General features: G+C 42.5%; 1 protein-coding gene across 3 annotated transcripts in view; it reads left to right on the top strand.

Annotated features, from left to right (window-relative positions):
* The first annotated feature begins 252 nt into the window (after nt 1–252).
* The window catches only part of Alkbh3 (alkB homolog 3, alpha-ketoglutarate dependent dioxygenase), a 42,261-nt gene continuing 18,724 nt past the window's right edge, over nt 253–23,789 (top strand). Inside the window, exons 1-8 of one of the 3 annotated variants that reach the window (XM_070032544.1) lie at nt 253–576; nt 3,341–3,483; nt 3,759–3,862; nt 6,148–6,182; nt 8,920–8,964; nt 10,271–10,374; nt 11,984–12,072; nt 18,669–18,878. In XM_070032544.1, coding sequence (XP_069888645.1) covers nt 3,405–3,483; nt 3,759–3,862; nt 6,148–6,182; nt 8,920–8,964; nt 10,271–10,374; nt 11,984–12,072; nt 18,669–18,878 — 666 coding nt within the window. In that variant the 5' untranslated portion in view covers nt 253–576; nt 3,341–3,404. The other 2 variants (XM_070032541.1, XM_070032543.1) reach the window with 2 other exon arrangements.

The raw sequence follows: 23,789 nt of genomic DNA, 5'->3' as shown, positions 1-23,789 counted from the left end.
GAAGTCCTGAGGCCCTAGGCCTGGGAGACACGTCTGCATTCCCACCTCAGCCCTAACCCGCCCTTCACACCGCTCCTCCGCACCCCCAAACCCACCCGGGTCACCAAACTCGTCCACCTCCAGCGAACCGGACCTCTGGGCGCCGGGAGTAGGAGGCGGTCCGGAACTTCCTGGCGCTCACCGGAAGCGGCAGTGACGTCGCGAGGAAGTGCGTGAAGCCACGGCCTGTGGTTGGTAGTTACTGGAGTTGGTGTCTCACTGTTAAGGGTCCCGGGACCTCCGGCGGCGGTGACAGAGGCTGAGGGTGTCCGTAGCCGTGGGGTTTGCGTTAAGGCCGAGCGTCTTTGGGCCTGGGCGCCCCGCTCAGTCAAGGGACGCGGTTCTCGCACCCCCAGCTTTCCTCAGGGGTGCGTAGAGGAGGCGGGGGGGGGGCGACTTCCGGGCCCCATCCCGCGCCTCCAGGAAAGCTAGCCGATGCTCACCCGGTCCCCGCGCATCCCCTGCTGCACCTCGCCCAGGAGGGAGGAATTGATGGAAGAAGCCGGGGCTCGGAAGAGTGACCGCTGCGCAGCGCACGTGAGTTCCAGCCGGCGCCAGCGCCCTGGGCCTGGGCTCGGCTGTGGGGTTCCACGCTTTATCTGCATGGACAACCACGGGGAGAACAAACAGGTTAATAGACTAAGGGTCTGGGTTGGGGCCTGGGCTCCTGCACTTGAATACTTGCTTCCTGACAAAGTATTGCTCCCGAATGAATGGAGCCGGCAGGTAAGCAGGTGGTAGTCGCTCTGGGAACCATAGCTAGTGGTGGTGGTGGTGTTTTTAAGGCCTCAATTCAGGGGGGAAAAATGTCGTATAGAGGTGGGTGTTCCCTCACACACCCTGTGGGGCCGCATAGTTGGCTTTGATTCTGTCAGTCATTCTTTGGGACGGAGGGTAGCCTCTGTAGTACATAAGCCCGTGATTCTTATCACCTAGGGAAACATCTACGTATGGATTCCTGGACCTAACTCAGCTCAGCTCCATTGAATCAGACCAACGGTTGGGGCGGGGTGGGGTTAGAATCTCCAGGTTAAACGAGCTGTAAAATAAGCTTGCTACCTTTGAGAAGTTTTCTTGTTTTTTGTTTTTTTTTTTTTTTTTTTGTCTGTCATGGGGCCTGAACTCTAGGCCTGGGCGCTGTCCCTCAGCTCTTCAGCTGAAGGCTAGCGCTCTACCACTTGAATGTCAGCCCCACTTCTGGCTCTTTTTTTTTCTGCTTATGTGGTGCTGAGGAATCGAACCCAGGGCCTCGTGTATGCAAGGCAAGAGTTCTACCACTGAGCCACCTTCCCAGCCCCCCTTTGAGAAGTTGAAGGATGAATAAGTGTAGATCGATTCAGAACACGTGGCCTGACTGCCTCTGGTTTTGTTTTGTTGTTGTTGTTATAGTTGTGAATGCGTTTGTATTTGCCAAAGGGCTTAAACCAACCTACCTACCTACCTTCCTTCTTTCCTTCCTTCCTTCCTTCCTTCCTTCCTTCCTTCCTTCCTTCCTTCCTTCCTTCCTTCCTTCCTTCTTGTTGGGCTTTGTCCCTGAGACTCTCTTTACTCAAGGCTAGCTTTCTACCACTTGAGCCACCGCCCCACTTTTAGCTTTTTCTGAATAGTCTATTAGTGGTAAGAGTCTCACAGACTTTCTGCCTGGGCTGGCTTCCACCAGCCTCCTGAGTGGCTAGGATTACAGGTGTGAGCCATTGGCACCTGGGTGGCTTCAACTCTTATTCGCAAAAATGTCAAGTCAGTATTACTGGTTATTGCATGCTAGATTTTTTTTTGGGGGGGGGCAGGTCCGATCATGGGGCCTAAACTCTGGACCTGGGCGCTGTCCCTCAGCTCTTCAGCTCAAGGCTAGCACTCTACCACTTGAGCCACAGCGCCAGTTCCAGCTTTTTTTTTCTTATGTGGTGCTGAGGAATCAAACCCAGGACCTCGAGCATGCAAGGCAAGTGCTCTACCACTGAGCCACCTTCCCAGGCCCTGCATGCTGGATTTTTTTCAATTAGCAAAAAAAAAAAAAAAAAAAAAAGGACTAGAACTCAATAAAATGTAGGGTTTTGTTTGTTTTGAGTCGTTGCGGGACTTGAACTCTGGGCCTGGGCCCTGTCCCTCAGATCAAGGCTAGTGCTCTACCACTTGAGCCACAGCGCCACTTCTGGTTTTCTGGTGGTTTATTGGAGATAAGAGTCTCATGGACTTTCCTGCCCCAGCTGGCTTTGAACTGTGATCCTCAGATCTCAGCTTCCTGAATAGCTAGGATTACAGACGTAAGCCACTGGCACCCTTCTAAAATGTAGTTTTTTAATCTACCTACCATGAATTTTTTTCCTGAATGACCTTGGGTAAGTCTCTAAACCCTGAGGTCCACAACATATTGGCATATAATTATGGACATACACTACTGTTCATAAAGATAGACAACAAAATCTATCATAAATCAGTTCTTTGAAGGTGAGCCATGGCCATTTTAAATGTTCTTTTTTTAATGATACTGGTGTTTGAAATTAGAGCCTTACATTTGTTATACAAGTACTCTACTGCTGAACCATACCTCCAGCTATATTTTTATTTTCTCAGTGGGTACATTGTGATGGTTTAATTTACTTTACCTTATAGAATTATTAAATCAGGCTAATAAATTTTAGTGGTAGAAACATTTAACTTAGTCATTTGGAAGTGCACACTGCACTGCTATTTATTGTAGTCACCATTTGCATATGAGGTCATTAAAACATATTTCTCTTGTCTAAATGAAGCTCTTTACCCTTTGATCAGTATTTTCCTTTCCCCATATATCTTCCTCCACTTACCATTAGTACTTTCCATTGTAGTTTAGTTTACTTATTTTACTTTTAGTCAAACTAAAAAGTTTGACTGTGTAGATCCCATGTGTAAGATTGTTCACTATGTCTTTCTGTGCCAGTCAACACACTTACAGGAAAGTTTGCAGCCAATAATAGTAAAATATGGAAATGCACTTCAAAACTGAGTCTTGACTTGTTTCTCAGTGTCTGGGTATGGCACAATGTCATTTCTGTTTCCTTATGCTTTCTTGGAGAGTAATGAAAATGTGGTTTATTTTGAGTTCCAGTTTTAAAATTCAACGCTCACATTCTTGTCAAAGAACTATGAGCTTACAAAAGGTAAATCAGCAGTTCTGAGGGACTTAGACACGTTTGATGTGATGATAGTTTTATATAGAAGCGTAGAATGTTGGTCTTCTGCCTGAAAGGATTATCATTGTGCCTTAACTAGCCAGACTCTCACAACCTGAACTAAATATACATTTGTTTTTAAAAAACAGACTTGTGGTTTGAATCAGGAATGAAATCTTCTGAAAGCCAAGACCAGAAGGCTTTTTGTTCAGAATGGAAGACAAAAGACGGCAAGCCCGAGTGCAAGGAGCCTGGGCTGCTCCTGCGAAGAAGCGAGCGGCTGCTCAGCCAGGTAAGAACCTAACAGGCTGTGAGTGTGTGTCAATGGATCTTGACAACCATGTCCGTATGCAGTGATAGTGATAGTGATAGTGATATTTTGTGTTCCTCCTATTTATTTAGTACCCTTCAACTTTCGAGAGTATGTTGAGGTCTTCTATTGACCTGGTCAGTTCATTTGATATATTATAGAATCATCCGCAAGAGGGTGTTTTTGGCTTCCGCCTCGTAGAAGATGACACAAATAAACTTTTTCCAGCTTTGAGGCTGTTCTCTCTCCTGTTTCAGCCACCACTCCTAGGAGCCATCTCCATCAGACTCCTGCTCAGAAATGGAGGAACAATGAACATTCGCCATCTGACAGACTGTTTATATTCAAAGAACCCCAGCAGGTACTCAAATAGTGACTGAATAAATTTACTAATAAATAATAGAACAAAAAGAACTATAGTAATAATGAAATATGAACTATTTCATCAGGAGCCAGTGACTTGTGCCTGAAATCCTAATTGCTTGGAAAGCTGAGATTGATGGGTTTCAATTTCAGTCAACCCAGGCAGAAAAGTTCATGAGACCCTCTTTTCAATCCATAGTTAGATAAGGTGTTACATGCCTGTCATGCCAAGTTATATACAAGTCTGAGATAGGGAGAATCACAGTTTCAGGCCAGCCTGGACAGAAAAGTCCATAGAGACCCATTTCCACTGAGGGAAGCTGGGCATGGCTGGACCTGACACGGGCCTGTAATCCCAGCAACTATGAAATCTTAAAGGAGGCAGTTACAATCTAGGCTAGTGCCTAAGTGAAAAGCGAGACTAAACTCCTCATCCTAAAAATAACCAGTGAAAAACAGGGCCAGCCCAGCAAACTTGAGACTTTGTTCAAAGCCTTATGATGCCAAAAAAAAAAAGGGAAAGGAAAAGAAAAATATGACCTCCATTATCTGATAGAGGCTTCTTCATATTCTGCCCCCTGTATGTAGCTGCCTATTATTCCTGTTTATTTAGCACAGAGGCAAAATCGTGAGCAGAGACTAGAAGTTCATACCACAGGTGATCTAAGCTCTGACAGTTTAAGATCTGCTGTCTGTCTGCTGTTACTATGCCAAATATTTAACACTCAGTTATTGTAAGTAAATTTCAGTTATTGTAGCAGAAGGTCTGCTTCCTAACATTTTCCCCCCATGGAGCAAAATAGAAGAAATAGAAGATTTACTTTTTTTTTTTAAGTAAGTGAGAGTGCTTGGATCATACCCAGGGCCGTGTGCTTGCTAGGCCAGTGTTCTACCACTGAGTTATACACCCATTCTCATTTCTTTTATTTTGCAATTTTTCATTTTTGGAGGAGGGACAGTACTGGGGTTTGAACTCTATGCGCTCCTAGGCTACTTACTGCTACATCTTCAGCTCTTCTCTAAGCCCTACTTTCATTTTTTTAATGATTTTTTTTCTTTTTTTGAGACAAGGTCTTCTTATGTATCCCAGTCTGTTCTGAAGCCCACTACATAGCCTAAACTAGACTTGAACTGTAGGTCTTCCTGCCTCAGCTTTCAGAATGATGAAATTATAGGTGTGTACTATCACACTTTTAGCTTTTTTTTTTTTTTTTTGCCAGTCCTGGGGCTTGGAACTAAGGGCCTGAGTACTGTCCCTGTGCTTCTTTTGCTCAAGGCTAGCACTCTACCACTTGAGCCACAGTGCCTCTTCTGGCTTTTTCTGTGTATGTGGTACTGAGGAATTGAACCCGGGGCTTCATGCATGTTAAGTAAATACTCTACCACTAAGCCATTCCCAGCCCATGCCTCATTTTAAAAATAAGGATCAATGAGTTTTAAAACTCAGGTACCATGCTAAGGCAATGATTGCATAAATATCAAAAGTTTTATTTTTCTAGTATATATACTGTTTATAAAAAATTTAGGCTGGGGCTGGGAAGGTGGCTTAGCGGTAGAGTGCTTGCCTTGCATGCATGAGGCCCTGGGTTCGATTCCTTAGCACCACATAAGCAGAAAAAGCCGGAAGTGACACTGTGGCTCCAGTGGTAGAGCGCTAACCTTGAGCTGAAGAGCTGAGGGACAGCGCCCAGGCCCAGAGTTCAGGCCCCATGACCAGCAAAAAAAAAATTTAGGCTATGTGTGCAGGCTCACATCTGTAATCCCAGCTACTTAGGAAGTAGATATTGGGAGGATTGTGGTTCAGTGGCAGATTGCACAAAATGTTAGTCAGATGAGACCCCATTTCAGTAAATGCTGAGCATGATGGTATGTGCCTGTGTGTAGAAGGCGGGAATAAGATTATGGTCTGGGCTGACCTGGACAAAAATTCAAGACCCTACTTGAAAAAATAACTAGAGCAAAAAGGTCTGTGGTAGGGTATCTGCCTATCAAGCATGAGACCTAAATTCAAACCCTAGTACCACAAAAAAAAAAAAATAATTAAAAATATAAAAGCTGCTGCTCAATAGGGAAACAGATTAATTTTAATTGTATTCTTTTTTCAGTCTGCTTGCAAGTGTAAAATAGGTCTTTTAAAAAAAGGTCAGAAACAGACTATTGATAGGTTGGAATGAAAAAGGGATAGTAAACCTGACTTGCATTCACCAGAAATGAGAGGAAATGGAAAATCAGTGTAACACTTGGGAACCATTCCAGAACTAAGATCTACCTGTTTCCTTACAGGTAGTACGTAGAACCCCTGAACCACGTGTGATCGAGTAAGTACTTTGCTTCCATCCTGTAATTGCTGCCCACAATGAAATAAAGAGCCAGGAACTTTCCCTTAACCCTGAGTTTTTCCGTCTGGAACAGAAGGGCCCAGTAAGCCTCTTCATTTTAGACTGGAAAATTCCAATCTCAATCTTCAAATTTGAAAAGACTTTCTAAATTTACTGATGGTACAGAAATTGTAACAAGATCTCTATACATTAATTTTGACTCTTGTGTGGCTTTTCTGGCCTCCTCTTGCTGGTATCTGTAGCCGGTAAGCTAAAACACATCTTAGCTAAATTTGGAAGGGATCTTTCCCAAGTTGTTTGAGCTCGGCTCTTTGAGAAGTCACTAAGTACCATTTTGCTGGTGGTGCTTAAGAGGCTCTGGTGCAACCTAGATGACCTTAGAGAACATTATTAAAACCATATGATTGTTACAAAAGCAATTTAACTGGTGCTAAATGTTCTTACATTGATCTGGTCTAAAGTGGTAAGAAAAATGCCTTGCTTCTCTCTTCCCAATTATCAACTTCTACCTCATAAAGTTTGTCAATAAAAACTATCCATTTATTTTAGCAAATTAGTATCAGATGGGTGTTCTTGATCATAAACAATCTCCTATGCTATTCAGCTGTTTGTAGGATGATTTGGATATCTTAGAAGAATTTGAAACTAACATAAATGTCAACATAAGTTCAAAGAGTATCTAGCCTTGTCTTTGCCATTAATTAAGTCTAAAAAGACCTGTGGTAAGTTCCTCCCATATCTCTGGATATCTTTTTTTCCTTGTCTGTAAAAAGATTTGGACTAATACAATCACTGAAGGCCTAGTCTAATTCTAATAATCTTTGTTTTGAAAATACCAGTTTGGCCAGACACTGGGGGCTCACGCCTGTAATAGTAGCTACTCCGGAGACAGATCTGAGGATTGAGGTGTGAAACCAGTCCAGGCAGAAAAGTTAAACTCTTATCTCCATTTAACTCACACAGTGCTAGACGGAAGGAGTGGCTCAAGTAGTAGAGTGCCAGCTGTGAGTGGACAAAAGAGTGCAAAGCCCTGAGTTCAAGTCCTCATACCAACATAAAAAGAATGCCAGTATGTTATTCCATTAATAATAATAAAGAGAATAAATAGAACTATGGAACCCATTAAAGATGGAACGTTCAGGCTGGATAATTGTGTTTGGGAGTCAAGAGGAAAATGACAGAATCCATTTGGCTTAGGGTTTGCTAATTGTGATAGTTAACTATGCTAGGTATTTTTTTAACACCCAGAAATGTACTCCATATATAAAGAGAGCCAGTTTCTTTTCTTTTTCTTTTTTCTTTTTATTTTTTTTTTGTTCATCATGGGGCTTGAACTCTGGGCCTGGGTGCTGTCCCTGAGCTCTTCAGCTCCATGCAAGTGCTCTACCACTTGAGCCACAGCACCACTTCCAGTTTTCTAGTGGTTTATTGGAGATAAGAATCTCATGGACTTTCCTGCCCGGGCTGGCTTTGAACCATGATTCTCAGATCTCAGCATCCTGAGAAGCTAGGATTATAGGCATAAGCCACTGGTGCCTGGCAAGAGCCAGTTTCTAAGAGAGTAAAAATGCATCACATTAAAACATTGAATTCTAGAAAACTGTATAGACAACTGAGAAGTATATCTATATCTATAGATGTAGATATAGATATATACACACCATACTGTACATATGGTAACTGCCTACAGCTGTGATTCTGAGGGACTCACAAATGTACAAAGGTCTTAGCTTGGGGGTTATGAACTACTAGTTCTTATGGCAAAAGGTTTTTTGAAGACGTTCCCTTTGTGGTAGTTGCTATAAAGAGTCCGAAGGATCTGACATAGTTGTCCAACTTGTTAGGGCGTTGGGCCCTACACATCTTCAGCAGTTTTATGTTTTTCACCTTAGGTTAGATCCAGTGAGCTTTGTGTGCATCCACATTACAATAGTAACCCAAGAGGCCTGAAGCCTAGTACGTGCAGATTACAGTCTTGTGTATCATAAAACCGTAGATATGGTGTGAGACTTAGTGCTAGCACACAGAAGGAGATGGGTAACATTACTTGCATGTATATAGGGCCAGGAGAGGCTTAGGGTGCTGGGGAGGTAGGGTTTTAAAGGGTAGATAGGAATTTTCTGCTACATCAAGGTTGGCATGGGTTGGAGTTGCTATCTAGCAGGGTGGCACTCAGTGTATAGAAACACAGATCCAAAGCAGTGATATGTTTAGGAGATTGGGAGCAGTTGATGGATACAGAGGATAGACTCATGAAGACCCTGAGCAAATCCAGGGGAGCCACTGAGGGATTTCACTCATAGGAGGAACATTGCTCTACATTCATCTTTGAGAGCAACGGAAGCTCCAAGCCCTGGGACATGCTTGCCACCTGGAAAACACATCCCCTGTTCCAAGCTTTCCAAAAAGGAGATGCCCCTTTGTCTCTCTTAGATTACCCTTTGTGTGGTAGATTCCTGGGTCCTGTCATCTTGAATTATGGTTGAAATGTAAAGGAGTAGAATTAGAACTTACTTCATACTATTCTCTCCATGTTCTGGGCTTATCAGAGTTCCATCCCTAGGGCCTTTAATGATGTGTCCCAATCTTGCCCCAAGGAGATGTCATTGCACTGTGTTATAGCTACGTGATGTTAGTGGGGCTCCCTCAGCCAGGGAAAGAAGAGGAGGACTGTTTTGCCTCCTACCAACAAGTGTCTTTTCTCTTTTTCTAGCAGGGAGGGTGTGTATGAGATCAGCCTATCACCCACAGGCATATCTAGGTAAGTCAGTGCTCACTAGGAAGTGACTAGTTACCAACTTGTAGATTTAAAATAATCTTCTCCTAGCCAGGCCAGTGGCTCACACTTGTAATCCTAACTACTCAGGAGGCTGAGATCTGAGGATTGTGGTTCAACCTGCCAACCTGGGCATGAGACTTACCTTCAAACAATCATGAGAAAACCAGAAGTGGAGCTGTGGCTCTAAGTCATAGAGCACTAGCCTTAAGCACAAAAGCTCAGGGACAGTGCTAAGGCCCCGAGTTCAAACACCAAGAAAAAAAAAAAAGAATTCCTTAGAATTCCTGCTCTGGTTATAGAGCTTTTTGTAGCCTCCCCTTTAAGACAAGATTAACAGCCACACAAGACCAGTTGCATTATTTTGGCTACATCTCTCTTGTTAACTAGGTGGCTGCTGGCCAGCTTTGGCTCTTTCAAATTAAACACACCTTCAGGGTAAGGGTTTGCTGCCATCATGAGGGGTTTTTGTTTTGTTTGGGTTTTTGGTTTTGTTTTGGTTTTTGGTTTTGTCATGGGGCTTGAACTCTGGGCCTGGGCGCTGTCCCTCAGCTCTTCACTTCAAGGTGAGCACTCTACCACTTGAGCTCCACAGCTCCACTTCCGGTTTTCTAGTGGTTAATTGGAGATAAGAGTCTCACAGATTTTTCCTGCCTGGGCTGGCTTTGAACCACGACCCTCAGATCTCAGCCTCCTGAGTGGCTAGGATTACAGGTGTGAGCCACCAGCACTGGGCCATCACAAGGGTTTTTGAGAGGATGTTCTTTTAGAACATTTCTTAGGAAAGATAGCTTAAATTTTAAGCTGAATCAGCATTATTTTGCCAAAGTCATAAGTAATCCCTGCCATTCCTCTGTAATCCTTCAAAAGAGAGCCACTCATTAAAACAGCACAGGCCAAAGTGTCTTGTTTGCTCCCTACAGGAACCTTAGGAGATGAATGTCATTTGAGAAAACCAAGGTGCAGGGAAGATGGTCATTTTCACCCCTTAAATTCTTACTTGATAATAGTACTCAAATTCTTATGTAGTATTTGAGCCAAAATCTACCAGGGCTCTCATATCTCCATCATCAGCCTCCCCATCACCACCACCACCCCCCCTCCCCGCCCCGCATCCTTCCTGGCCTCATTGTCTGGATGCGAAAGGAGCTGGTGACAGTGCTGTGGGAGGTGGTAAGGTGATGTCTTCTCCCGAGTAGAGGAAGGATCCATGAACTCATTTTACTAGTAGTGAAAATCTGACCTGTGTTATCTGTGTTCTGTAGTTGATAATGGTTCTTCCTGCCTCAAGGGTCCGTTTATATCCTGGTTTTGTTGATGTGGAAGAAGCCAACTGGATATTGGAGCAGCTTCACCGAGCTGTTCCCTGGAAGCAGAGGGTGGGCGTCCGAGAGGGTGAGTAGAGCTCTGTGAGGTTGCAGTGGCTGTGGCCTGGCCTCCCTCTGAGCGTGCTTGGAACACTGCTTCCTCTGCTTACCACAATTAGCCTTCAGCAGAGGTTTAAAACCTGAGAGCCTAAGGAGTAGAACTTGGTCAGTCCCAAGGGACAGGAAGGAAACTTCCAGGCAGGAGAAACAGTGTAAGGTGCCCAGAGCTCAGGGAGAAGCCTGCAGAATAGAAGGACCAGAGGAAGCCTGGTAGGACAGCCCTGTGGCTGCTTATTCGTTGCCTCTTATCTGTTCAAACTGTGCCAGCTTCCTTCTTTCTTCACAGAAGCTTCCAGAAGTTTTTCTTCTGATTCTATTTGGCACTCTTCTACAGTTCTTCTTACTGACTTTTTATCCTCTTTTGCTTTCACCAGAAGTGTCCAGGCTTTAGTTTTAGACTCTGCACTTTTCCTAGATGATAAAGGTACAAGAGTTGATTGCCTGACTTGGAACCTGCTCCTGTTCTGGAGGCACCCATAAGCAACAGGGCTTGTGATACCACAGGTGGTCACTGGGGGGCGTCTGTGCTCTGGCATAGATGTCCTGTATATTCCTGTGAATTTGAAATTTTTGTAAAGAAAAATGCAAAGAATCTTTATCACTCACACGTTAGGAATCAGCTTTTTTGTGTGTGTGCTGGTCCTGGGGTTTTAACTAAGGGTCTGGATGCTGCCTAAACTTCTGTGTTCAGCACTCTATCACTTGAGCTACAGCTCTCCTTCTAGGAATCAGCTTTTTTCAGGGCAGACTTTTTCCAACTTCCAGCTGTTTCTACAGCTGGGATTTTGGTTTCTTACTTTGCTTTCTGTAACATTCATAGTGATAACTAATTGTAACAAAATTTCCTTTTAAATTCAGCTAACGCTACCTATTTTATAATGTTGTTGTGTTAATTAAATGAGATAATAAGTGCTTAACAGAATGCCTGGTTTGCAATAAGCCTTCAAGGACTGCCAGCTACTTTTTGTTCTTTTTGTGCTATAAATTGGCCCCAGGGCCTTGCACGTGCAAATTGCATGCTTTACCAGTGAGCTGCACTCCCAGTCCTGCTTTGATTTTCATTGTATTCTTTCTGTATTGATACCATCTGTGGGGAAATAGCACATCTAAATTTCCACATCACAGACTTCTGACTAAAATTAGCTACATTGCTAGAGTTGGTCTGAGTACTTTTTCTCTCATTTGGAATCAGAAGTTTATACAACATTGGACACATGGATGAGCAGTTTCTTTAGTTTTCACATGGACATTGGTCCCACAAATTCCTGCTGACAATGAATGGTCCAAGTTCCACATCCTGCTTTGAGAAACATGTTCACGTCACATACATCCTCATCTCAGAGCCTTCTTCCAGACTGTTTCTGCCCCATACCTTCCCTTATTCTTCTTTAGAAGCCTTACCCATTCTCCTCACCAAATCCCACATCCTCTGTGAGGCGGCCTGTAGTCAGCACCCAGCCTTCTCTTCCTTGGAGTTTCTCAGAGTTCTTGCCAAGTGCTGGCTCATACTTGACTTGCAGTGGGTCCACCTGAAGTAGCACTAAACTGTCTCAAGAGCCCTGTATTTTCTTTCTTAGATATAACTTATCTTCAGCCAAGACTTACAGCATGGTATGGAGAACTTCCTTACACTTATTCAAGAATCACTATGGAACCAAATCCTCACGTATGTTGGAATATTGTCATTGCTATGGTTTTATAGACTATGTATTATTAGGTTTTGGATACTAACAAGTAACAAGCACTAAGCTGGCAGAGACACTTGATACTTCTCAAACATTGAGGCTTTGTGGCTGTGTGGAATGTGTGTGTGTGTGTGTGTGTGTGTGTGTGTGTGTGTGTGTGTGTGTGTGTGTGTGTGTGTGTGTGTGTGTGTGTGTGTGTGTGTGTGTGTGTGTGTGTGTGTGTGTTGGTGCTGCTAGGGTTTAAACTCAGGATCTGTGCTTTCTAGACAGGCACTCTACCACTTGAGTTGTGCCTCAACCTTTTTTTGCCTTTGACTATTTGTTAAATAGAGTCTCACATTTTGGCCTGAACCAGCATAACTGTAATCTTCCTGCCTGTGCTGCCCATGTAGTAGCTGGGATTGCCAGTATGTACCACCACTCCTGGCTTATTTTTTTTGATAGGGTCCTGCTAACTACTTTTTATTAGGCTTCTATGTTCTTCTCTCTGCTTCTCGCATAGCTGAGATACCAGGCATATGACACCATGCCTCACTGCTTTTTGTACATGAATTCAGAAGCTAAACTTAGTTTACTCTGGTGCTAGAGCAAACTATAAGTACTAGAGGCGAGGATTTTAGGAACATGAACTATTGCTCATCCTGATAGCCCCTCCTCAAGCCTTTTTGGCTGAAACCCTCTGTATACACCCTGGATGCATTTGCTATGCAGTGAGTCAGAATACCTTTTTCCATTTCTCACACTCTTTGTGCTATTTGTGAGGAAGAAAAAAAAAAAGCTGGTGTTTTTGTGTTGTTGTCACTAACTTTGCATTAATTCTGTGGATACAGAGTTCTCAGACATCTAATTTATTACTGCCTTGGCTTATTTCTGGTGCTTCTTTTGTTTTTCAAAATTTCCATGACAGTAGACAAAGATATTTTCAGATATAAATTAAGCTTGTCCAGAGGGTAGAGTTAAGGTCCAAGAAATAGCTCCCTATTTAGTTCCTGGAATTTTGCCTTTGGCAAACAATATTATGTGTTATTGAAAGAGACTTTGAAGAAAATGGAATTTTGCTTACTGGGTTCAGATGCACAGAAATGTGACATGTTGAGAACTTCTAGCAATACAGATAAGCATACACTACCACTCTACAAAGACATTCAAAAATCAGACATGGCTTCTGACACAGGGAGATGAGGCCTAGTGTCTAGGGCTTGCTTCTTGGCACGTTTAAGTTTGTAAGGCTGAGTTTAGAATATAGTCTAGAGAAATGTGAAGACCCTTTTTTGTGAGATTGGTATTGAATTAGGTCTACCCAGTAAACTACTGTCTTTGTTTCTATTGAAATTATTTTATTTGCTTGTCAAGTTGTAGCAGAGAGGTTGAGAGATAGAGAGGCCAGAGGGACAAAGGGTTTTTGTTTTTGTTTTTGTCATTCATTCTGGTTATCTTTCAGAACATATTTCTCAGTTTCTGTGCTGTTGATATTTGGGGCAAGATTAATTGTTTGTCATGAGGATGTCCTGTGCACTGTAGCATATTTACGAGTATTTGTGACCTCTGCTCACTGAATACTACAGGCCAGTGACATTTCTCATGTAATCTTGACAGCCAAAAGTGACTCCAAACATTGCATACAGGTCTGTTGGAGCATGATTGTCCTGGGCTAGAACCACTGCTTTCAAGTACACATAAGTCACAGAACTTGCTTAATAAATAGCTTTTTCCTGTCTCATTTTAGCAGCATTTTTTTTTATCATTCTTCAAAAAGAATTTAATGACAGGTTTTCTTTTTCAATTAATATAAAGAAAATATACACACTATGGAAGATTTAGAAATTACAGATAAGCAGGAAGAGAAATGTTAAATTTTTTGGTCTTGCTTCCACTTTATGTTTTAGTTCCAATTTCTTTTTAGGGCTATTTTTTTCAGTACTGCGGTTAGAATTCAGTGCCTCACTCTTGCTAGACAAGCATTCTACCACCTAAACTATGTCCCCAGTACAGAGGAATTTTTTGTGTGTTACATACTCAATTTATTAGGTCTACATCTTAAAATTTTCCAGAGTTTAATTTTTTTAATTTTATTTTTTATTATCTTTAAATAGTTGTCTAAATGGATTTCAGTGAAACTTCTGAGTACAATTCAACTTACAAATACAATGTATATTAGTGTTACCTCTTCCATGATTTTTCCCTCATCTCAACCACATCCAACCCTCAAGTTAACCTGGTTCCATTTTCACATACATACATTGAGTATTGCGAATATAGTCACCTATTCCTGCCTCCATCCACCCTCTCATCCCTTGAAGCACCAGTTTCTTCAGGCAAAACATGTTCTAGCTTCCCAGTATTAAATTTTTTTAGACTGTCAATTATTTAAGAGGCGATGCTATAGAAATGTACCCCTGCACATACCATACTTTAGTCAGTTTGTATATATGCATATGGCTTTCTATGTGTTTTCATGTATGTTTATATTTTAGATCTAACTTGAGAATCATTTTTCCTATTAAAACGCAAGCAAACTGGCTTAGCCGTTGGTAGGCTGAGGAGGATCAGAAGTTCTAGGCCAGTCTCGGCTACATAGCAAGACCCTATCTCAAAGAAATACAAACAGAAACAAATTAGACAAATAGAAAGTTAGGTATGCTATGTTTTATTGACTGTTTTAGTATCACTAAATATTCCTCTACCGATATGTAATAGCCACAAAGTATTCCTTCATGTCTAAGTCCCATAATTTAAGCATATTAAAGTTATCAAATCAGAATTATTTAATCTGGAATTTGTGTGTCTATTTGCTAATATATTTGGTTCCTTGATTTACTTCTTAAAGTCTATAAAGAATTGCTCTTCTCAGATTTCTTTAAAGCATTAATGTGTGTACATGTAAGTTGTTGATAAGTTTTAAAATTGTTCTATAACAGTATTAGATTCAAATCATAGGTAGACTTTTTTCTATCTCCTTCTCCTTCACTTCCCCCTCCTCATCCTCCTCTTCTTTTTTTAGAGACTGGATTTTGCTATGTAGCCTGGGCTGACCTGGAACTCCTGCTTCAGCCTCCTGAGTGATGGCATTTCAGATGGCATGTGCCACCATGACTGCTTCAACCATAGGTTTTTAAATTTGTTTTAGTCCTTATTCAGACTAAAGGTTATATGAACCCACCATATCACACATCACAATCTTGACTGCTTGGGAGACTTGCAGCCTGACTTCTTTGTCCTGCCACAGACCCAGAGCCACCCCTCCACAAAACACCATGTGAATTTTTTTAAAAAAGCAAAAGAAAGAAAGATCATAGACCAAAGCTAAAAAAAAAATCACCATGTAAAATCTTTTATGACTGTTTTTTATATTTCCTCACATTCTTTCTCAAATGTCTTTTGAGGATAGAATGTCTTCACTGAATAGTGACATGATGCTGAATTTTAATTTAGACACTCAGTTCTGAAGGCTCTGTATATAGAGTATCAGTTAGAGTCTAAATTAATCCTCTGGTTCATTATCATCCCTTTTTTTCCTTTCTCTGCACTTCACTACCAAAAATAACCAAGAAAAAATATATACCCACTTAGAAACATAATGCATTTGATGTTACCACAGCACTCAATCCTCAAGCAAGTCAGAGAAGTGCTAATTAGATTCTCGGTCACACTGTAGAAATTCTCTCTTTTCCTTTACATTCTTGTTTTTCTTGTCAAGTATATAATTCTACCATCTGATCTTATCTCCATGAAGATAAATTTGTTTAATGGGTAGGAAATATGACTCACCTACATAATTATTAGAGTTTTACTTTAGAAAATCTCTTGAACATGGGTTAGCTTAATGACATTTTTGTTTCATTGATCTAAGGTGTTTTTTGTTGTGACTACTCTTTTTTTTTTTAACAACTTTCTGCTTAACCAGTAGTGCTCATAATCACCAAAAGGTGATCAGCTTTAACCTTGCCCTCCCTGTCACAGTAAAGCTGAGAGCCGCTCGCTTGTGTAGTGTTATGGGCAGTAGGCATGGAAACTGTTTGATAATAATAATATGCATTCCTTTCCTGAACTACACTCATCCCATCACTAGTAGACATACAACCCGATATCCAGGGAGATCTCTAAAATAGCAGGTCTTAAAGTATAAACTTGGATACCTGGATGGGTCCATAAACCATTTCTGAGGATCCACAAATCTGCTTTCATAGCAGGACTAAGATGTGCAGTGTTTATACCCTGGGTTGAATTGGTACTAATGGTACAAAGTACCAATGGGTAATATGGTGGTTCCTTAACACAAATCATATCATCATCACCAAACTCAACTAGTCACCGTGTTCTTCACTTCCACTTTAAAGTGTAAAAAAAGAAAATGCTGATTTTATTTAGGGCTGTCCCTTGACAAAGCAGTAAACATCATTAGTTTTTTTATTAAACCCTGGTCTTTGAGCAATTTTTGATGACATGGTAAGTATGCATCAAACCCCTCTGCTACCATCCCAAGTGTAGTGTTTGAGCCAAGCTGTAAACTTTTTTGTGGACTATGTTTATTAAGAACAACTAGCAAACAGACTGGTTCTTCAGACATGAATGTCTTAGCAGGTATTTTTTTTTCATAATTGTATAACATTAGTGTCACTTCAAGGGAACTAGTGGGCTGGATTCATTCATTACTTACTGGTGACCAAAGTTGAGTTTTCATACAAAAGTTTGATTTTGGAAAACTAGTGTACATCACTTTAAGCCTGGTCTTTCCCTATTATTTAGATTTTTCTGATAAGATCACTGATGGTATTCACAGATGTGATTTTTTTGTAGTTGTTATTGTATGAGTTGTGTTAATATTTAGAAGATCTGTGTAACCCTGAACTGATATTTTCCAGATGACCAGTGGTTGATGTTAAGTAAAATCTTTGAAAGGGTTCTAAACTGCATATTGAGATGAAACTAATTTGCTTAATATTTCACCAAAAACATTTTAAAAGATAGAGTGTGGAAGCAGTTATAAGTCAACTCTTGCCAGACACTGGTGGCTCATGTAACCCTAGTTACTCAGGAGGCTGAGATCTGAGGATCACAGTTTGAAGCCAGCCTGGGCAGAAAATCCCTGAAACTAATCAACCAGTAATAAAATAGAAGTGGAGGTGTGGATCAAATGGTAGAGTACCAGCCTTCAGTTTTTAAAAAAAAAGGGAGGGGCTGGGGGTTTAGCCCAGTGGAAGGGCGCCCGCCCGGCGTGCGCAAGGCCCTGGGTTCCGTCCTCCGCCCTGAGAAAAAAAAAAAAAGCTTCAAGTTCAAGCCCCTTTTATGTCAGGTCAGACAATAACAAGATTTGCAAAGCAGTGCTATTGTTCTTATCAGTTTTTTTAATTATAGTTATATTTTCACCCAGACAAGAATGTGTGTTCACATGTATTGGATTTGCTGTTGCATTGTAATTGAATTAGCCAGTAGTTGAACTTTCTACACCCTTGTCTATTCATTTGTGGTACTAGGGTTTGAACTCAGGGCCTTGCACTTGCTAGTCAGGCACCTTACCACTTGAGCTATGCCCCCAACTCTTTTGCTTTTGCTATTTTTCTATTAGGGTCTTGCTTGGGCTGGCCTAGACCATAGTCTTCCCACTTTTGCATCTTATGTAGCTAGGATGATAACTGTGTCTACTATGTCCAGAGATGGAGGCAGAGGGTAGGGAGAGGGGTTACAAACTTTTTTACCTGAGTTGTCATAGAACTGTAATCCTCCTGCTCTCAGCTCCCTGAGCGGCTGGAATTACAAGCATGAGCTAGGATTAGTGGTGTGAGCCTCTTTACCCAAATCTGTTTTAATTTTTAATGTGGCGAATTTCCATAATCAAAAGCCATCAAAATAAAGGATTTTAATAGTATTGGTCCTGAAATGCATATAATACACACTTGAGATTCCTGGCAAGACAGAATTCTTCAAGAACCAGTACAAACTATGCTGACTGTAGCTCCAGTATAATCCAAAGTGAGGGGTCACAGCTCCCGATAGTATGCATGGCTGAAAGTTCCAGATACAAGCTGTGCCTGCGTGCTCTGGACAGAAGACACAAAGTGGGAAATCTGGTGAAGTCTTCTATATGTTGTGGTCCTCACTTTGTCAAGAACCTGTCATGATTCCCATTGTGTATCCCCTTCAGGATCTGGTTTCAGGAATTTAGCCACTCAAAATATGAAATGCCTTTTTGCAAAGAGCATTCCACCATTGAGGATAAAGTAGGAAAAGAATAAGCAGAGGCCACCCAGCAGCAAAGTTCTTTGTCTTCAGACTACAGGGCCACACATCACCCTCTGGGCCCTTCTGGCCTCCTTAGTGATTTCCAGGGGACTGTCCTCACTTGACTGTATGGACCTTTGCTTTGTGAGGGGTACGCATGTAATGTGAAAAGCAAGATGGGTGGCTAGGTCCTGGTCTTGACATTGCCCTTCTGCATTTACTACTTTTATAAAATTACAGGGGTTGGCTTGTTTCAAAGTAGACTTGATGGAGGGAATTAATTAAACTGCCCACCTTGCCTCGTGTTGATTACATTGCATGTGTTTCACGTATCACATCCCCTGGCTTGTTGCTGCAGTGGCCCCCCGTGCTGAGCACCCTAAAGAACCGGATCGAAGAGAACACTGGCCACACCTTCAACTCCCTGCTCTGCAATCTCTACCGAGATGAGAAGGACAGTGTGGACTGGCACAGCGACGATGAGCCTTCACTGGGGACCTGCCCCGTCATTGCATCACTTAGTTTCGGGGCCACACGCACTTTTGAGATGAGGAAGAAACCCCCACCTGTGAGTTCCTGTTCGTTCTCTCTCTCCTTCCTCCTTTCTCTTTCTCTCTCCCTTCCTCCTATAGCTCCCCTACCCCAGCTTCTCAACACTCCCTGTTTCCTATTCTTCTGTGAACAAAATAGATCGTCTAAAAGCTCCTGTTCCTGGATATGGAGGACAGGAGTACTTGTGGAAGGTTTTTTTTTTTTTAATTTTTTTTTGGGGTGGGGTCCAGTTGTGGGGCCTGAACTCTGGGCCTGGGCGCTGTCCCTCAGCTCTTCAGCTCAAGGTGAGCACCCTACCACTTGAGCCACAGCACCACTTCTGGTTTTCTAGTGGTTGATTGGACATAAGAGTTTCATGGACTTTCCTGCCTGGGCTGGCTTTGAACCGAGATCCTCAGATCTCAGCCTCCTGAGTAGCTAGGATTACAGGTGTGAGCCACCAGTGCCTGGCTAGTACTTGTGTATTTTTGATGATACATTTTCAACTGATTTCAAGATCTCATTCATTCATCCATTTATCCAGCAGTTGGGAATTGACCCCAGGGTCTTGTCCATATTAGTCAAATGCCTTTATCACTGGGCTACATCCTCATTACCCTTTTAATTTTGGTGTGTGTGTCTATCTGCTTGATTTTTGAGACTGTTTTTCTCTCCATATAGCTCAGGCTGACTGAAACTCATGATCCTCTTTTCCTCAGCTTCTTGAGTATTGGGATTATAGCATGTACCACTAAGCCCAGATTGGGACCCAACTTCTACCTACAGGAAGGACAGACACAGTCCCCATCCAAATGGGAACATAGCTAGTGGGGGTAGGAAAATACTGCCAGTTACTCAGACACAATTACTGTAAATTCTGTGATGGAGGACTCACAGAAGGGCAGCTCAAACTAGTGGGGGCCAGACTCAGTAAGCTGAATCCTGCAGAAGCCCTCATTTTCAGTGCTCTGTATGGCAGCATGGACACGTTTTTGTGAGTGTTACATGCTTTCTTATCCTCCTAGCCTTCTGAAGGATGTTGAGCCCATAGCCCCTTCAGAGAGAGAAAGGACCAGCCAAGTTACCAGCGAGCATGGCTTCATTACATTTGAGGAATGATAGCATTATTCATTTTAGATTTTCTCTCTTTTTAAATGTGAGCTCAGAGCAAATGCTCTACCATTGAACTACCTCCCTCTCTCCTGCCCTAATTTTTGTTTTAAATTAGAAGTATAAAGCCGGGCACCGGTGGCTCACACCTGTAATCCTAGCTACTCAGGAGACTGAGATCTGAGGATCTCGGTTCAAAGCCAGACCGGGCAGGAAAGTCCATGAGACTCTTATCTCCAATAAACCACTAGAAAACCGGAAGTGGCGCTGTAGCTCAAGCGGTAGAGCGCTCACCTTGAGCTGAAGAGCGCAGCGACAGCACCCAAGCCCAGAGTTCAAGCCCCATGACTGACCAAAATAAAAAAAAAAAGTATAGAATGTTAGGACAAAGGTAGAAAGATAGTAGGAACTCCGTAAGAGTAAACTTCATCAAACTATTCTATTTCCAGAGAGAGGTGGTGGTGGTGGTGGTGGTGGTGGTGGTGGTGGGTGTGTGGGTGTGTGGGTGTGTGGGTGTGTGTGTTCTTAACCAAGATTTCTGACTTGAGCTTGTATCATTAAGCAGCCTCAATCAGAGGGGAGCGCCCACTGGCTATGAGGAATGCGACCTAATACAGACCACATCACAGCTGGCGCTCAAGTCCATTCCTCACCAGATATCCTTCCTGAGAACAGAATTAGTGAGCCTAACTTAAACATCTTCCTGACATGTATCTGGGTTCCTGTCTGTGGTGTTTTGCATATATGCCATCAAGCATCGTTTATTGGTATAATTCTATTGATTAGGTTTTGTTTGCTTTGTTTATACTGAAACGTTGGACATTGTTGGCAGGGGATTGTCAGTTGCCAGCAGCTTATTAAGTTAACATGTTCCCTGAGCAGTGAACAGCCTGTGCAATGTCAGTGACCAGAAGCTTCTCAAGTGCAGAGAAGTGTGACCTCTGGGAGTCAGAGTCTCAGCCTTAGCTATAGTGTTTTCAGTATGGTTAGGCTTTGGTTGCATGAAATCCTGAGTTCGCACATCAGGAATTTATCCTGCCCTTAGTAAGCCTCATGTTTTATTAATAATAGTGAGAGACATTATGTGTCTCATTATTCACGTTCAGAGCCTCTTCTCAAGTCAGACATGGAGTGTCCACTTCTTGCCAGAAGCAGCCCCGGAAGCTAGGGCTGTAGTAGTAAGTGGGTGAGATCCCTTTTCCCTCCAGGAACCCCCTGTACCTGTTGGTGTTGGTGCTGCTCATCCTCCCAGCTCTCCCTCTGCACTTGGGAGGACATGAGACATACAAGCTGTGATGTATGTAACCTTCTCCATAATCTTGCTCTTCAGTTCTTCACAGTTACTTTCTTTGTTGCTAAGCATTTAAGTCTTCAGTTACTATTTCTTTACACCCTTACATTTCTGCCACCACTTTTTGAAAAATATCTAGGGCCTATTTATAGAGGAGTGTGTGTGTATGTGTATGTGTACGTGTGTACATATGTATGTGTGTACGTACATGTACACCAATACCAGGGCTTGAAACTAGGGTCTTGTGCACTCTGGCTTTCTCACAGCTGTTGCTCTATCACTTGAACACACCCCTAGTCTGGCATTTTGCTGTTTAAAGGAGATGGAGTCTTGCAAACTTTAATGCCTGGGCTGGCTTTGACCACATGGGCCATCAGCACCCAGTTCAACAAGTGTTAACTTTTGAAAAGACTGCTTCAGGTTTCATGAACAGATTCCAGAAAACCTGGGGATCCATAGTTATGACTAAGCTAGCAGTGAGGACGTCTTGACAGCCACAGAAATACTTTTTTTTTTTTTTTTTTTTGCTGGTCATGGGTCTTGAACTCTGGGCTTGGGTGCTGTCCCTGTACTCTTCAGCTCAAGGCAAGCATTCTACCCTTTGAGGCACAGCACCACTTCCAGTTTTCTAGTAGTTTATTGGAGATAAGAGTCTCATGGACTTTCCTGCCTGGGCTGGCTTTGAACTGTGATCCTCAGATCTCAGCCTCCTGAGTAGCTAGGATTATAGGCATGATCCACCAGTGCCTGGCTCATAGAAATACTTCTTAGGGTATGTGCATCTTAGTGTTTTTTCTGAAGGACTAAAGGGAAAAAGTTATTGTAAATCTGTCTACTTTTCTTTCTAAACTCAGGTGGTAGCTCTGAGAGCATGCCTTATGATTCATATAATCCAAGGTGAAAGTATACATTAGATTTATCTTCTTTGTGGAGTTTGTAGGAGTCTGGCATTCTGTAATTCTTAGGGACCCAGCTTAGAAAGCCACTACAGAATGTAATTTTCATGTCTGTCAACAAGACATCTGAGATATATTGACAGTGTGGGAGGACATCTTTTGAACTCCTATTAGCTTTGACCTATCAGTGAGTGTAATACTATTTAACTTGAGTCACAGTTCCTCATATGAAGCAGACAAAGGGGTGGTGAGATGTCCTGCACTTCTATAAGATATGCAGTTTTAATACAAAGCTTTTGCTTTAGACTCCCTTTAGACAAACTCCCTCTCTCTCTCACCCCTGCAGCCGCTATGTGTTTCACAGTCTGGCACCTTGATCAGCTGCTGATATTCTGTAAGCTGCTCCAGTTCTCTGCATCATTTTGCTCCCTGCTTCCTCTGTGCTGAGATGGTAGAGAACTCTGTGCTCCCCAAGCACCTTTCTAATGCATGCATTGGCACAGTCAGCTTCAGCATCGTACATATTTTATCCTGGGATTAAGCATTGCCCTCTCTCGAGCTGCCTGGCCTTCTCCCACTGTTCTTCCAGGCCAGGTCTATCAGCTTTTTTTTTTTTTTTGGTTGGTCATGGGACTTGATCTCTGGGCTTAGGCGCTGTCCCTGTGCTCTTCAGCTCAAGGCAAGCACTACTACTTGAGCCACAGCACCACTTCCAGTTTTCTAATGGTTTATTGGAGATAAGAGTCTCATGGACTTTCCTGCCCAGACTGGCTTTTAACGTGATCCTCAGATTTCAGCTTCCTGAGTAGCTAGGATTACAGGTGTCAGCCATTGGTGCCTGGCTGGTCTGACAGCTCTTGCTCACTGTTTTTTTTTTGTTCGTTTGCTTTTGTTTTTGTTACTTTGTTTTGTTTTGTTTTTGGCTGATCCTGGAGCTTGAACTCAGGACCTGGGTGCTGTCCCTGAGCTTCATTTGTTCAAGGCTCTCTACCACTTGAGCCACGGCTCCACTTCTTGTTTGTTTTTTGTTGTTGTTGTTGGGGGGGGGGTTGGTAATTTATTGGAGATAACAATATCATAGACTTTCCTGCCTCTGTTGGCTTTGAACCAGGATCCTCATATCTCAGCCTCCTGAGTAGGTAAGATTACAAACATGAGCTACCAACACCAGCTTGCTTGCTTACTTTGATTTTTTTTTTTTTTTTAATACTAGTAGTGGGGCTTGAACTCCAGGCCTGGACTCTGCTACCACTTGAGCCACAGCTACACTTCTGGCTTTAGTTTGCAAATCAGAAGGTCAGAGTCACACAGACCTTCCTGCCTGAGCTGGGATTACAAGAGTAAGCCATTCAGCTTGCCTTATTTTGGTTTTAGAGTAAATATCATTTCTTTTCATGATAATAGGGTACTTGGGGACATAGGAGATTTATTTGGTTTTGTTCTTTTGTTTACCCTAGCCCTTCAGTATGTTTCCTATCTGATACCAAGGGAAGAACACCATGGTTGTATTCTGGCTGATACCAGACTCAACTGTCCCAGGACCTAGGCAGAGCTGACCAAGCACACTTCAGTAGATCTTTTGTATTTGGTCAGGGTGGGTTCATGGAAGCTTTTCTATACTTCCTGTCCCAAACCCAGTTGTACTTTACAA

The sequence above is a fragment of the Dipodomys merriami genome, unplaced genomic scaffold (genome assembly GCF_024711535.1).
Source record: "Dipodomys merriami isolate MVZ:Mamm:240054 unplaced genomic scaffold, mDipMer1.0.p SCAF_21, whole genome shotgun sequence".
Classification (NCBI taxonomy): domain Eukaryota; kingdom Metazoa; phylum Chordata; class Mammalia; order Rodentia; family Heteromyidae; genus Dipodomys; species Dipodomys merriami.
This window is presented reverse-complemented; position numbering and strand designations above follow the sequence as displayed.